Raw genomic sequence first — 17245 nt, forward strand, 5'->3', positions numbered from 1 at the left:
TAATTGATTTGGTGAATTTGGTTTGATTTAATTGAAAGGGTATGAATAAAAATGCCAAAAGTGAGGAAATTTTTTATTGTGCAATTTTAAAAATTTACACTTAAATGAATATAAATTAATCTTTAGTGGAAAATTTTATAAGAATGTAATAACTTTAAAAACAGTCAATAACTAATATTTTTACTCAATGATTCAGTTTAGATAAAACACACCTGACTTTTAAAAAAATCTGATTTTTATTCATTCATTGTTGTTGTATATGCCTGTTAAGGCAGAGGGGTGCGATTGTTCTTTTTTTCCAATGGCGCCATCTATGGCCAAGAATTCGACTTCTGCCACACCCATACGTCACGCCTGTTTCTAGGGCGGACCCATTCATACTTCCATTTATTCATTCGCAGATCGTTATTTGGACCTGAATCAGAGAACGATCTATTTCCAATTCAGTACCCCTAGAGGTTTTGATTTGTTATGGGAACATGGAGGACTTTGCGACTCGACAGATTTAACGTGCCTCAGTCACCATTTTACTACACGGGGAGTCTTCGGCCAGCGGGGTTCAAACCCACGAACTCTCGGATATGGACCCAGCGCCCTATCACGGCCTATTCATTCATTCATTTATTTATTTATTTTCATGGTGATATGATAATCTTGTAACAATCATAAATGAGAAGTATAAATATGTATGAGTTTTTTTTCCTTAATTATTTTATGTGCTTTTATGTTTATTTTTGGTGCTCTCCCATAGAGTAATAATCAATGTTGATACACGTGGTAATATTTTTCAAAAGAATTCTCGTTATAATGAACAATCAGTGGTATCATAAAGCATATAGCTTTTAAATTAATAAGTGGAGCATTTTTGTTAAGTGTTAAAATTTTAGTTAAACTTTGATAAATTTCAATTGCAGATGGTATTTCGGCAAAATCAAGAGGATAGAAGCTGAAAAGAAACTGCTGTTACCTGAGAATGAACATGGAGCTTTCCTCATTCGAGATAGTGAGAGCAGAAGGAATGATTTCTCTCTGTCTGGTAAGAATTTCGTAAAAATCATTGTGAATGAGGAGAAACCATTTGAATATCACAACAATATGTTATGTATCAGGGTGTGTAACTTTTTAAAAAGTGCTTAAAGGTGCTTATTTTGATTTTTGTTTTTTAAAAGCCCTTAAAGGTGCCTTTTTCATTGGGTGTTTTTAAAAAGTACTTAATTTTCTCTTTTTCAAAATGAGATTTGTCCTTTGCCCTGTTGATTTTTGCTAGGAATTATGCAAAAAGACACAGTTCACATTGTTCTATTCAACATTTTCACAATTAATTCAACCCCAATCTATTTCAGCTTATTGTCAGTTCATAGCGTCTGAAAACGCCATTCGTTTTACATGATTCAAAATTTCATGATTTTTGACAGTTGTCAAAAATAATGCCAAAATTGTTTTGTTTTTTTGACATGATGGTTAAAACAAAATAAAACCGTCAATTGTCAAAAACTTTCCAACCCAGCCTAATTATGATATTTTTTTAAAGTGCTTAAAAATATTTTTTGAGTGCTTGAAAGGTGCTTATTTTTTGTTGAATAATTTGCCCCCTGTGAATAGTTTGGTTCTGTGATATTTCATGCATTGCTTTTCTGAATGTTATGCCTAATTTGGCCTCCTCCTATGCTACCTTCCAAATTGCCCCTCTATGCTTACTTACTATTCTTTATTTCAGAAATTAAATTTCTTTTATCCATTGTATAATCTTTTCAATGTGAAGGAATTTTAAGCGAATGTAGTATCTTGTATAAGCATTGCTTAAACCTAAATACACCCTTGAAATCAAAAAGACAAGTTTGAATTTAAAAGACCTTTTTTTAAGTTTTATGACGAAATAGCTCAAAAGTGCAGTAATTTAAAATGAGTAGTTAAAATTTTCAGAAAATTTATAATTTATTTATTTTTTCCCATCTGAAGTACTCCAAAGTAATAGATACAAGTTACAAGCTTATTGCTACATTTTATTGCACTGGGTGTTCAAAAACTCTATTTTTTTTGTTTGTAACTTATAGCCAGTCCTTCAAGGCTCTGAAAGTTTTGAACCTTATTGATAAGCATGAGAATTCACAAGACTTAAAGACCTTTAAAATTATAAAATTATTCTCTAAATATTTCTTGAGAAATATGAAAAAATGTCAAAAACCTGTAGGGTAGTGTACATGAAATAATCTGTTTTAATGGGGATAGATTGTTTGACATTTATCATATTACTTTAGGAACACTAATGTATATATTTGAAAAGGACAATACTTATTTGTCATTTTTTAATAAAAACATTTTATTTACAGTGCGAGATGGAGATACTGTAAAACACTACAGAATTCGTCAATTGGATGAAGGTGGTTTCTTCATTGCTAGGAGAACCTCTTTTCGTACTTTGCAAGAACTTGTTCAGCATTACAGTAAAGATGCCGATGGATTATGTGTTAATTTACGAAAACCTTGCATTCAGGTATGCATGTCATTACTTACATGAGATTCTTATGTCTAAAATTTCATATCTAATATTTACTTAAAAATTTTGAATGAAAATAATTATTTAAATTCATTGGGAGAGTTAAAGGATTGGTGAAACCATTGTTATATCTGATCTTAAATTAAAGTATGCTTGCAGTTAGTTTTTTTCAGAGAATCCTCTGTGAGGGTCAAAAATGTTGGAAATGTTAGCTAGTAATAGTTATAAAATAAAATTTGTGTAAGTGCTTTTCTTATAGATCTTTATATAAGCACAATCTTTCTCTTTTTTTTTTATGCTGTGAAGAAGGTGCCATAAAATTGTTGCCCAAATATCAGTATTTTTTCAAATGAGGAAAAAATTTGTGAATTCTCATCTCAGCTGTTAGGAATCAGTATATATGTTCTTTTAATTGTTTTTTACTGTTATATTTAAAGTAACAAAACATTTAACAAGTAAAAATATTGACAAATGGGAACAACTTTTTTACATGTCTACAGTTTTTGTTCTCTAACAGGAACAAATTCAAAATCATCAAATGTTTTATAACAATATGTCAACAAAGTCGCATCAATGAGACTTGATGAAAGTCTCCCAACTTTAACAAAAAAATTCGATCTGCTGTTCTAAACTTTTTATTCCGATCTGCTGCTTTTTTAATGTCATTAGATTACTTTCTGGTAATTTTGGTGGATGTCTCAGGGATACCAGTTCAAGATAATATAAATCCAGCTATTGTTGGTGTTTTGAGCTCCATGGACAACCCTCTGCCATTTTAAGCGTTTAAATGTCTTGATGACATTGAATATTTTTGTTCTCAAGGACGCCAGGATGGGTGGTTAAAGGAGGTTGACCCCCAAAGATTTTTACTATTCAACAAATTTTGTCTGGCATGTTCACAAAATTTCCTTTTCTCTTTATCTCTCCATCTTTTTTTTTTCAATGAAACATAATTAATGAAATCAGTAAATATTTAAATATTTAACCTTCATTTAACTTTTTTCAGTATTAACAGAAAAAAAATATGCACCAAGTATCATTTCAGGTATCCATTTTACCACGCTTATATTTCAACAACAAATCAAATTCCCTCCTCACCATTGAAAAGCCCACTTTTAATCACTTGTCCTGGAGCTTTTATTTCTGAATACAAATTTACTAGTTTCATCAGAAATTGAGAGGTAAGACACCAATTAGCTCATCTTCAAAAACCATCTCTTTTTTTTTTTTTAAGGAGAAATATTCAGAAATTGTAACAGTGAATACAGTTTAGTTAGTAATGTAGGCAACTGTTGTACTAAGAAGAAAAAAAAATTTAATTACTTACCGTAGAAACTTAATTTTGGTTTTTAAATACATAAAAATTTCTTTAGTTAAAAAACTACATTAATGACTCAAAGTTGGATTATTAATTTGTGGAACTATTTATTATATCTCTATACTAAATAAAAGTCGCTGTCATCACTATTTCAGAAAATTCTGGATTTTTTTAATTTTGAACTTGAAAAATTTGAAGATGAAATGGGAAAAGTTGGTGTTTATGTCATTTATGATTTATCCTTTTTCTGAGCTGCTCCTGATGTTTATTTATTACTCATAAAGAAAATTACAGGTGGTTATTTATGAATCTGTCAAATTAGGAATTTCATTCGGAAAAATGGAAATTTCTTCCTTCAAAAAATATAAGTTTGCAGTGCCCTTGATTGTCCTATCTATGTTACTCATTTCAGGTTCTTTCTCATTGTACCAAATATTTCATACCAAGTATTTTGTAGTACCAAGTATTTCTTGTTGTCAGGGACGAGCCCGGTATCTGATTGAGCATGCATTTTTTATCCCTACATGCCGGGTTGTTCATAGATATCTTGCACTGCTAACACTATTGTATATACATTTCAATTTATTTTAGGTTGAAAAACCAACTACTGGTGGTTTATCTCATAATACCAGAGATCACTGGGAAATTGATCGAAGTTCTCTGAATTTTGTTCGAAAATTGGGACAAGGTCAATTTGGAGAAGTATGGGAAGGACTGTGGAATAATACAACTCCAGTTGCTATTAAAACTTTAAAAACAGGTACTGCAGATCACGTCATTATATGATATCACAATTATGTATTTAGCATTGTATGTTTTAAATAATAATTTTTTTTTATGTAAATAAAAAATATTCAATGTATGCAAAGCTATTAGCACGGAGTGCTGTGGTTATTTACCTTTTGATCCATTGAAATGTAAAGTACTGAAAATACTTATTTGTTAATAATCCTCTTTACTGCTGATTTACATATTTTTATTAGTAATGTTTTGACTAAATGATAACGTGTTAAACGGATATAAAATTCTATTAGTAGAACTTTGTATTACTTAAATAGTAGATAACTTCGGCAGATAAAACCATTTTTTCTGCTGAAGTTAAGGAGCTTTAATTTGAAAAGCTGATTGATGATGGTAATGAGAGAAGCTTTAGAAAATTTATGTAAAATTTTCATGGGAAATGATGATTATGTTGTACCTTGACTTCTTCTGCATGAACTTTCAATTGGTGACATTTATAAATGCCTTACACTCTTTTAAACAGTGTGTATCATAGTGTTTACGTGTGTATCATCACTTTTGGCATTTTAATTTGATGCCAGAAGAAAAGTTTCCTAAGTTATTCATCAACTGCTTGTCGCTAAATATACGTAGAACTTCCTGTTATTCTGAAAACACTCAAAGATTGTTATTTGATATATTCATAAGGTCTGCAAAATTTTAACATTTGACAAAATGAATTAATATTGTGTGGTTAAATATGATTAAATAAAATATTTTCCCTTACTTTCAGTAAGCTCTTCAATTATATTTCAACTGGTTTATAGTAGACATAGATAAATCTTGTGCTTTTTTTTAAAAAAACATTTTTTGAGGAATGGAGTGTTAAATTTTATGGATTTTAAAAGCATGTCAATTAAAATTTTTATATGTTGGTTGGTTACTTATAAAAAGTTAGACTTGTGTAATCTCTATGCAAGCTTAAGATATGATAGTATGAAAAGAAAAAAATTAAGTGAAGAATTTCATCAAGAAGCTGATGAATAAAATATGAGATTTGGAGAAATGAAGGGCAATCACAGTGTGTTTGTGTTTTAAAAAAGTTGCCATTAACGCAGGCAAGTCAACATTACCATGAAGATATGGGCAAGTTAAATGTGTGCTAACAAGCAAAATAATCACCAACTGTCATTTTTTGAATGAGTAAAAATTAATTTAAACTTATATAAATCTACATTGTACCAATGTTTTCCCTCTTAATTTTATAATATACATATACACACTTTTTTTCAGGGGCATACATCTAATCTACAATTTTGTCCCGGGTATCCACACACCTTTTCAGACTACTGCTTAAATTTTAAATATAATTTGAATTATAAAATTTTAAGTTCCATTAAAATGCTAATGAGGGATATGCTATGATAACATAACATAGTGTAAAATTAGTTCAATACATTGTTTATTGTATTTTTTCTGTATTTTTTTCTTTTAAAAGTTCATAACAAGTGTCATTCCATCATGTCCCAGCTTACCTATTATCTCATATTTGTGCTGAGTATTCAGGAATAAATCCTCGGGCCGGGCAAGGTTCACTCAGCCTTTCATCCCTTCAGTGGGCCGATAAAATGAGTACCAAGCATGCTTGGGAACTAACACTGGGGGTTCCGCGTTCGGCTGACCACCTGACCAGAACATATGCTCCTGCACCCCAGAGCCCAAGGTCAAGAAAACTGAGATGGGCACAGTCGGCCTTGGCCCTCTTAATGGGCTGTCGCGCCACTGAGTTAGTTTAGTTAGTTATTCAGGAATAAATTACACTGCTAAATTTGAAAAATTAGATTATTTTACTTTCAATTATTTTATAAATAGAAAGAAATCTGTTACTATATTATTTAAAACAAATCATCATTTTCGGCTTGTAAATCTTATAGGAAATAAAAAAATCTTGTGATTAATTGAAAATTATTATGAGAATGCCTCTATTTTAATATGGCTAAACTATTTTCTATGACACATAATTGAATGTAAAAATAAATAGCTAAGTAGAGAATTATGCCTTTGTGTAAATTTTCAATCACTTTGACATCACTTTGCATGCCAGGGCAATATTTATAAAAACTAATTTGAAACATTAGTTATTGAAATCAACTTTTTCAAATCTTTTGTATTGCACTTTTTTGTTAGAATTACACATTTTAGCCAAATTACACTATTAACGAATTGTATCATTTTCAAAGTAAACTACTAAAATTTATGTTTAGAAATTAAACTTTTGTTTGTTTTATTAATAAAAAGAACTGATGAATAAAAATTTTATTAACCAAGCTACAGTATTTTGATGTGAACTTGAAAAGTTTTATTGTAACTTCAGATATTGTTGGTGGAAAAGCTATAGTGTAATAATTGTATAAACTGGTTTGCCTTTACTTAATTAATACTTTTATATTTGCTATGTTTCAAAGGTACAATGGATCCTAAAGATTTCTTAGCTGAAGCTCAAATAATGAAGAAGCTAAGGCATCCAAAATTGGTGCAACTGTACGCTGTCTGCACATTAGAAGAGCCCATTTACATTATAACTGAGTTAATGAAACACGGCAGTTTACTTGAATACCTACAAGGTAGATGCATATCTTTTTTTAGTAGTGTTTAATCTTGCCATTATTAACTGGTTTTTTTGACATCTTATATTCGTGTACCCCAAAAGGTCTAGGAAAAGCGAGAGCTTTGAAATTGCCTCAACTAATTGACATGGCTGCTCAAATAGCATCTGGAATGGCATATCTTGAATCTCAGAACTACATACATAGAGATTTAGCTGCAAGAAATATTCTTGTGGGAGATAATAATGTTGTGAAAATTGCTGATTTTGGATTGGCTCGACTGATAAAGGTAATTTAACATATTTTTATGTTTCTGAATCATTCGATCCATTTGAATTTAAAAATGTTTTGAATCAAGTTAAAATATATAAATGGTGCGTAGCATTTTTTAAAAGTGCTTAGAGGTACTTATTTTTGATTTTAGTTCTTTAAAAGCCCTTAAGGTGCTTTTTTCATTGGATGTTTTTAAAAAGTGCTTAACTTTCTCTTTTTCGAAAATGAGATTTTTTTCGTTACCATGTCGATTATGCAAAAGCGTGCTTTTCACATTGTTCTATTCTCTGTTTTCATAATTCATTCAACCACAATCCATTTCGTTGTACCGTCGGTCCATAGCGTATGACAGCTCCTATCATTTTACATGTTTGATGAGCCTGCATGTGCGTCTGCTGAGAGCTGGGTTTGGTGAGATTCTTGCACTCTAATGTGCAACTCTGCTGCCTTTTGTAAGATATTCTCAATTTCAGGCTTCATTTTCCACTGTCTGATATCGAACCGAAAAACCTCTACATCTTTTAATAGTGACTAATATAATCCAGAAAAGAGTTCTTTGTTCGAAACTAGTTATTTTATCATGATCATGCAAAGTCTTTGAAAATTATTTTGCATTTTGTTAATGCATATAGTGCTTTTTGAGTGCTTGAAAAGTACTTCAAAGGTGCTTATTTTTTGTTGAGAAATATGGCTACCCCTGTCTAAGTAATGAAAATTATCACTGTGTTGAACTATTTATTCCTTATTTAAAAAATAAGAATTTGATCTTGATATAAGAAGTTTTATGTTAGTTAAATCTTTATTTTTAATCCTAATTTTTTTCCCCTTTGTATTTTGAATTGTGTAATAGCAGTATAATTTGTAACAAGTTTATTTTTCTAGCCTGCCTATTGAAGAATGGCTAATTAATTCCATTGATATCTTCTTTTCGTTGAAATAATAAATCTCCTGTATAGAGATTTTTAACTTTACTGATTCTATGTAAAAAGGATTCTGCCATTTCCAAACTTTTTACTGTAGTAACTTTCATCAATTTCATAATAATGTGGTGTAAAAAACTATGTTTTAGAGGAATGCCTCCAAAAAAATAATGTTGCAGTGAAGTAAAACTTTTATGTTATTTAATTATGAAAAATTTTTATTTTCTGCTGTGTATAAATTATTTATATTTTTAGTTTTAAATAAATTCAATGTGAAGCGTCAAACATTATGAACATTTTAGTTTCAGTTAAATTATAAGTTTTAAAAGAGCACCTTTATTTTTTTCGCTTGAGAAGAACAATTTTTGAATGCTTTATATTTTTATACTTTTAATATTATTTTTTCCAACAATGACCAAGTCATAATAATGGTGTATTTTATTTTATTTCATAACCCTCGTTGAACGGCTGACCCAATTTCGTGTTTACGACTACTAATGTTAAATTCTGAAGCCTTGTAATTTTGAACCCAATCTAGAAGACAAAGAAACTCCTTGATCAAATATTACAAAACATTCGCTTAAGTGGAGGACTTTTTTGATGTAACTAACCCCCATTTATGTTACATGGAGAGGAAACCGAGAACCTCCCATGGTTAGCATAACGGCAAGGGAACTTTAGCCCATGATCCTTCTACCACTGAGGATATTTTTTGTCAGCACTGTGATCAGTGTGAGCCAGGTATAGAATTTGTATCAACCAGCCATTGCTGGGATTCGAACCTGGGTCACCTCATTGGTAGTTGAGAACTATCCCCTGAGCCACCCTGGCTCAATAATTATATATTAGAAAAATCAAAGTAACATTAAATTTTTTTTCTTCGTATAATACCTCATTTGCAGTGACCAGCTGCTTTCGCTGATGGGCTGTTGTAAGTGGCTCAAGGAAGATATTTAAATTTGACGTCACGCTTAAGTACACTCAGCTGCTGCAGTGCAAACAAAGTATAAACTGTGTTTTTTTTAATGTTATTTTAGCAATATTCTCATGCGGGGATATCAGTATTTAACTTTTTTGAATCATGATTTTTTTAAATGTTTTATGTTATCTTCTGAATTTTATTTTCAAAAAAACATTTCAACTTTTTATTTAACATGAAACTTTCTTGTTAAAGAATTGTTTTTAAAATGTCTTGCTTTTGTTTATTATGAAAAGTTTTGTTTGACTATTTTTTCTTGTTTAGGAGGATGAATATGAAGCCAGAGTTGGTGCTCGGTTCCCCATCAAATGGACTGCTCCAGAAGCTGCAAATTACAGCAAGTTTTCTATCAAATCTGATGTCTGGTCCTTTGGTATTCTACTCACTGAATTAGTTACTTATGGTCGTATACCTTATCCAGGTTTGTAGTAAAATTTGCTATTAAGAATCTCAATAATTAAAAAAAAATTATTGCATTAAAAGCTTTTAATTTCATTTGAAAAATAATGTTGTGCATGCTAGATTTAAAAAAATTAGTATAATACAATTTTTTTTTATGTTTATATTTGTTAAAATATTATCCAACTACCCTTACTGAAGTCAATCCCTTAGGCTTACTTTTTGATACTTGGTTTTTCTCCTTTCTCATTTAAAAGTGTACTGCACCACGCAGTTAAATTTCTTTTTTATTTTATTNTATTTGTTAAAATATTATCCAACTACCCTTACTGAAGTCAATCCCTTAGGCTTACTTTTTGATACTTGGTTTTTCTCCTTTCTCATTTAAAAGTGTACTGCACCACGGAATTGAATTTCTTTTTTATTTTATTTATATTCATATCTTATTGTAAATAATTTCCAGGATATAAGTCTTCAGATATTGTAAGAACAAAACCTTTTTGTCAGTTTATGATGCTACAAACATTACATGTATTGCACTCACATTCATAATGTAGGAATTTTCTACCTTGATGAGAAAAAATTCGGTAGATGGATTAGTGAATAAATGGATTATATTTTTGGTTGGTTGGTTCTAATGCCACTTGCCACACGGGTAAGCCTGCTTGGTGAAACCGAGCAAATTTAAGGCAGAGTGTGCATTTCTTGTTTTTCAGTGGCACCCACTATGGTCAAGAATTCAACTTCTGCCACACAATACGTCACACCCGTTTATAGAGCGGACCCATTCATACATCCATTCATATGTTTTTAGTTTTGGAAACTAAAAACATATGGTGGGAACTTGGGGTTTCTATTTACCTGAAGAACATATTCAAGAACATTTGAACTAAATATTTTAAATTGGTTAATTCTGAAACAATCTACTTTTTAGTGTGAATTAAATGAAGTATAATTTTCTAATATAATGCAAATTTTAGTGTGTATTTCTAAATATGTAAAATTAAGTCACCTCAATTGCCAGAATCATTACTTTTATTTGCAACTATTATATCCATATAAAGTGAACAGAAAAAAAGAAAGAAAATCTAAAAATATCAGTTATTTCATATCTCACAACAAAAATGTTTTTCTTGTTATTAAGAAATTTTTCTCTAATGAATTTTTAATGTGTAGTTTGAATCTTTTTATTCATTATAAAGGAAGAGATAAAAAATTATAAAAGATCAGAATAATTTATAAAAAATATTGACATTTTGAAATGCAAAATGGCAATATAGTTTCATCTCTATGAAGAGTTTTGTACTATAGTAGAATTAATATGCATTGTGGGAAAGCAAAAGCTCTCGTAATCCATAAAATTCATCCATCTCGTAATTCATCTGTCTCCATGAAAAAATAAAGTTTAGGAACACTGTACTCTACTGTACTGTAATTTTATTACCAGTACTGCTTCATTCTCATTTCATATTTAACAGGGTGCTTAAAGGTGCTTATTTTTGATTTATGTTTTTTAAGAGCCCTTAAAGGTTTATTCAGGGTTCGTAAAAAGTGCTCAATTTTTTACCTTTTAAAAAGAGATTTTTCCTTTGCCATACCGATTGTCATTTTATCATGATTAAGTAAACAGTTTTTGAAAATTTTACTAAATTTTATTGATTCAATGTTTATAAATTAAGAACTTTAATCGATAGAAAATTTTTTTTTATTGCTGCACAGATCCTAGTTATGATTTTTTTTGGGAGGGAAAGTGATTAAAAATATTTTTTGAGTGCTTGAAAAGTACTTAAAAGGTGCTTGTTTTTTGTTGAAAAATCTGTTGCACCCTGTTTAATTCTTTTATATTTATTTTATGATTTTAAATTTTTTTTCTTCCTATATGTTAGGTATGACCAATGCTGAAGTATTGCACCAAGTTGAGCACGGTTATCGTATGCCATGCCCACCTGGTTGTCCCCCTGCTTTATATGAGATTATGTTGGAGACATGGCACAAGGACCCCATGAAGAGACCAACATTTGAGACCTTGCAGTGGAAACTGGAAGACTTCTTCACCTTAGAGGGTTCTGAGTATAAGGAAGCTTCCAATGTCTACTGAACAAAACTTCAGAATGTTGTGTATTCTAATTTATTCATGTATTGTTTAATGCATATTTTGTTGTCATGCACCTTTTTTTTGCATGTGAAGTAATTTGACAAGATCTTTTTGCTTTATTTCACATTGACAGGGGAGGGGGGAACATTCAAAATGGGGAACTTCTCAAGATTTTGTTTGAATTCTATTCATACTTTTTTGTTACTAGCAAACAATTTTATTTCAATAAATTAATGTGTAGATTGCAAGATTTGAATTGTTTTACTTTTCACATGCCATATAAATTTTATAACTCCCTAAATTATTATTGAAAAATGAATATTATATACCTGGGTGGGTACCAGTAAATTTTGAAATAAAATATTGAATCTGTACTACTTTTAAATTTCTATTTTTTTTAATTAATAATTCAACTTTAAAACTTTTGTGACATTATAGCTTTTATTTTAGATTATGACACAATATAGGTTTATAGGTTAGGTTTAAATAGAGAGCATAAAATAATAATACTTTTGCAAATTATTTTATTTTTACTGAATAAAAATTAAGACTACTATTTGATTTTATCGTGTAGACTGTTAGTTGAAGCTTGTCATTCTTTTTTTTTTAAATGATTAATAAGTGATTAAATCTATATAATCTTTTTTGTCATAGCTAATGGATTTTTTGACTTTAAAAAATAAATACACCTAATGAAATAAGTTTTTTTGTTAAAAAAAAACCCTCAAACTAATTTGTTGATTTTACATTGATATGAAACTATTTAGTTTTATTTTTTAATGCAATGACAGCTATAAATTTCTTTTTTAATTGCACAGGAATTTCACATGCATATTTAAAAGCAATTCACTTTCTTCAATCTGCAATTTCGTGTAATGCTGACTGATTGCTTAAGCACTCAATTAGTATGCACATTCAGTTTTCCATGTACTAGCATGGTAATATGCTTTGTATTCTTCACCAAAAAATACAGCTGCAGTTGTACCTTTCAGGTATAATTTTTCAGTTAGTGAAAAAATTTATAAATAGTAGCATATTGTATAATAGTAAATTATTTAATCTTTAAGTTACAAGTGTTAATTGGATGTTTCAAATTTTTTTGGATGTTTTACCCCTTGTATGTTTACATATAAGGTGAAACTCCTTCCTTTGTTCTTTACAAATTCTAATTTTATTTATTTGCATATTATTCCCCTTTTACAATCTTAAATGTAAAAAGCACTTCACTTTTTTATCTTTACACAAGCTTGGCGTCCCTGCAGTTTTGGAGAAACTTTTTTTTGCCTAAATAGGTGCTATATTATTCACAAGCCATAATAACTTTAACTGCCTCTATTTTTATGAAATATGTTTCTTTTTGTTGATAATGCCATTAACATTTCAAATTGTTATTTAATTTAACATTAAATATACTAACACTGTTAGTCATAATGGACATGGAAATGACCAATAGGTCAATATTAAAAATCATATTTATGAACTTTAAGACTGTGTATATGTTTTAAAAAAATTCATGAAACTGGAAATTTTAAAATGCAATTTTAATCAGTGTTGTTTATCTATATTATTTTTTAAAAGCCTGAAACTTTTTATTATAATTTCTCAATTTCTAATACATGGTGCATATCAGTAATTCAAAAAATTTCTTATAATTGATTTTGTTTTTAAATTGTTAATTCTTTTATAAATGGTTCTTAGTAGATATTACAAAAAAAAGTAACATAAATCAACTAGAATCTGTTAAATTTCAATCATTAAATTTTTTTTAAAATTAGTTAAGGTCACATTCTGCCAGTTATAATAAAGTTTTAATAATTTAGCACTAATTTTAAATTTGTTCTCTGATGGTGTAACTGTAACATAATCATAACTTCATTAGTTTTAAACTAATCTCATTAAATGTTTTTGACTGCCAAACAGAATAAAGCTCTTTTTGAGTGCCAAAAAATTTATAACTTAAAATTACGCTTTTCAATTGGCAAATATGTAGAAATTGTGTAAGGTAAACACTTTTGTTCTTTACTAGTACATTTATTGTGGAATGTAAATTTGTGTAAATATAGTTTTTAATGTTTTGTAATGCTTTATTTCGAGTGGCATGCACCTATAGTTGTAGGATATGAAAAATAATTGTTGACACACATCGAAAATATTTGCTCACTTGTAAAAATTTTATAATTTATTAAGTAAACTCATGAATCTTATTTTTCTTGTCTTGTAAATCAATTCTAGCTTTTCTATTTTTTATTCTTATTTTGTTCAAAGTTTATATTTACAAATATTGTAGAACTCCAATTGTTTCAACCAGATTCTAGTTATCTAAACTAAACTCTAATTATCTAATCCAAACTTCGAATATCTGATCCAAATATCTTATTCAAAGTAACTTTAATTTTTATTTTATGATCAAAACTTCAATTGTTGTGTGATCCAAACTTGAATTATTTGGATAAGTTTGAGAAAAAAAATGGCTAGTGCTGAGTGGTTACAAATAAGTTAAAATTTTAAGTGGTTTAAAAGTTATCAGCTAAATCAAAAGCAGCAAAAAATGTTTTTTTTTTACTATCATCTAGTAATTTTTAAAGTAAGTTTTGTTTTCACCCTTGATGGTTTTTTGCTTTTTATGTATACCCAAATTTTTCATGTATTTGGTTTAGCTATTTTTTTAAAACTAGTTATTCAGCTTTCTAATTGGAGCTCTACTTTATTTAATTTTCTCTTAAAGCAATTCAATAATGGAAGTAAGATATTTTATTTTTAAAGTATCTAAAAATATATTTTGTTATAGATTTTCTGAATTTTTTTATTGGTGTAAAAATTTTCGCTATTATTCTATTCAAATTTCATTGTCTTTAATTGTTTGACATTCCATTTTTTTTGAAAGTTTGTTTAACTTTTCATTCATAATAAGAATGTTGGTTCTTCCAAAAATGTGTTACCTATATAATATTTGAATGTATTGTTTGTTTTTTCCCCTTTTTTCTAATTGATTATTTTTTTTAATCTTAATCTTTTCTGTACATATTTTCTTAGTTTTGTGAAAACTTTAAAATTTTAGTAATGGTTTTTGTTTAGTTAAATGTATTTTTGGGTGACTATATTAGTCAAAATTTGTCTTTTCTTTCTTTTTCTTTTTGACAGTCTAATAGATATTTTTTTATTGATCCAGAGCTTTTTTTTCCAGACTAGTTTTACTACGTTTATTAAATCTGGATATGATTATTTTAGGAAATCATTCCCATTTCCTGTTTTTTAAATTATTTTTAAATTTTAATAATAATAGTTGTGCTTAATTTATGCTATTATTATTCTAAACTACATTCATTTATATGATTGCCTAAGTTTTTATTATCAAACTTGAAACTAATCAACATTCATTTTTTTTTATGGCAATAGTTTCGTGGAATTTTTTTAAAAAAGTTTTTTAGTTCTTTTTATACATAATTTACTAGAAAACATGCATGTTAACTTTAAATGGTGCTTGATTAAACTCCTCAAGATACCCTTTTGAAACTTATTCATATGATTGCTTTAAACATAGTAAAGCACAAGATATTTTTTCACCAGTTAACTTAAACATTACCAGTTTTTAAATGAGGAATTGTTTTTAATTTTACAAAATTTTTTCTATGTTTGGAAAAATATAGTTAGCTCTAAAAAACAAGCACATTAAAGTAAGATTTGTACAGAGAGTTTGTATAGAATAAAGCTTTTAATGTTTGTAATGTAAAGCGTTTTTAAGTTGTTAAGGTTTGCTTTAAATTCTCTTCTCTGTTAGATTTTATATAAGTAATATTTTAATAAAACAGTAAACAGTATTATTTTAATTTTATTCCCTGAAATGTTTTATAAATTTGTGATATTTGTAAATTTATAAATAAGTTTGAATTATGAGTGGTTCAAAATCATAACAAAGATTACTTTCTTTTATGCAAAATAAATATTTTGAATATTTATTTTCTTCAGAATTATTTTTTACTTTATTAAATGAAACTGAATATGCTACAATTTTTATATTAACTGTTATATTTTAATTATTAGTTTTTTCTTTCAAAAGTGAACTTTATGTACTATGACTTTGAATTTTTTATGATCTAAGCATAGCTTATTTTGATGCTTTTTTTTTCTATTTTAAATTTATGAAATTAGAGATTATTTATAAGTTCAGTTTAGTTTTTATATAAATGTATCTTTGTTATTTGAACAATTATAGTTAATTTGTATTTCTGGCTATGTGAGCTATTGATACATATTAACTTTTGATAAAGCTTAGCTTTAATCTGGTCCCCCTGCTTCTCCAAATAATAAAGATATATTGATTTAGATTATATTGATGATGATTGAATAAATATATATTAAAGATATAGATCCTATAACATATCATTAAAGAATATTTGTACAACTTAATTTTTTAAATGATCCATTGTTCTTGAAAGCTTTGCGTGTTGAAACAAATCTTCTTTTGTAAAAATCTTTTTAAATTTTAACAAAGTGGCACGTATTAAAATAATTTTCGAAGAACTGTTTAACTATACGGAAAAAGGACAACATATTATAATGCCATTTGTTATAAAATAGAAAAATGGACGATTATCTGTAGTGATTTAGAATACTTTTCAATATCATTGCTATTTTTCAACATCTAATTTCTTATTATTTGTTATTTTAGTATAGAGATACATGATTGTAGTAAAAAATTTTTCTCAACAAAAAACTTTTAATTCATGTAATTTTTTTTACAACTATATCCTATGACAGAAGTCTGCAAAAATGCAAAATTTCGAGGAATCAGAACTAATTTTTAAGAGCCAGATTGTTATGGAACAGAAAGTAGCTATTTACTCTTGTATTTTGAAATTGTTTTTATTTTAAAATAAAGCTTCTTTTAGTTTGGCTCGACTTAAAATTTTTTAGGTGCCCATGATTTGTAGACAACTCTCCCTAGGTATTTTATAGTTAATTTTTAATATAAAATAAATGAGATAATGTAAAATAAAAATTCATATTATTTTATCGAGCAATTAGAAAATATTTTGCTGTTTAATATAGATTTTTTAAATTATGTTAAGCTTCCAATAGCAGAAGTAGTAAAATATTATTTATTAGCAGTTCTTTTATAAACATATATATCTAACAGATTTTTTTACACTAGCTGCAGTTTCTCCTTTCTAAGTTAAACGATATTTTTAAATAAGAATCGTTATATGATTAAATTATTTGCATTTATTGCTTTTGCTGGTACTCAACGTTTCATTTGCTCATTAAAAATATGTATATAGCATTTCTTTATGAATTATTTTATGAATGTGTTTTGTTTTAAAAATGATTTACAATAATTATTTTAATATTTAGCTTCATATTAATACATAACAATAATTATATTAATACATAACAATAACTATATTTATATTAATATATTACTTAAATGTTTATGCTGA

The 17245-nt window shown here is 28.0% G+C and overlaps 1 protein-coding gene across 1 annotated transcript in view; it reads left to right on the forward strand.

Annotated features, from left to right (window-relative positions):
* The window catches only part of LOC107438260 (tyrosine-protein kinase Src42A), a 51765-nt gene extending 38010 nt beyond the window's left edge, over window positions 1-13755 (forward strand). Inside the window, exons 2-8 of the mRNA XM_016050495.4 lie at window positions 915-1036; window positions 2331-2494; window positions 4407-4575; window positions 7001-7159; window positions 7246-7430; window positions 9578-9734; window positions 11599-13755. Coding sequence (XP_015905981.1) covers window positions 915-1036; window positions 2331-2494; window positions 4407-4575; window positions 7001-7159; window positions 7246-7430; window positions 9578-9734; window positions 11599-11810 — 1168 coding nt within the window. The 3' untranslated portion in view covers window positions 11811-13755. The remainder of the gene's footprint in view (window positions 1-914; window positions 1037-2330; window positions 2495-4406; window positions 4576-7000; window positions 7160-7245; window positions 7431-9577; window positions 9735-11598) is intronic.
* Window positions 13756-17245: the final 3490 nt, after the last annotated feature.

This window comes from Parasteatoda tepidariorum, chromosome 4 (genome assembly GCF_043381705.1).
Source record: "Parasteatoda tepidariorum isolate YZ-2023 chromosome 4, CAS_Ptep_4.0, whole genome shotgun sequence".
NCBI lineage: Eukaryota > Metazoa > Arthropoda > Arachnida > Araneae > Theridiidae > Parasteatoda > Parasteatoda tepidariorum.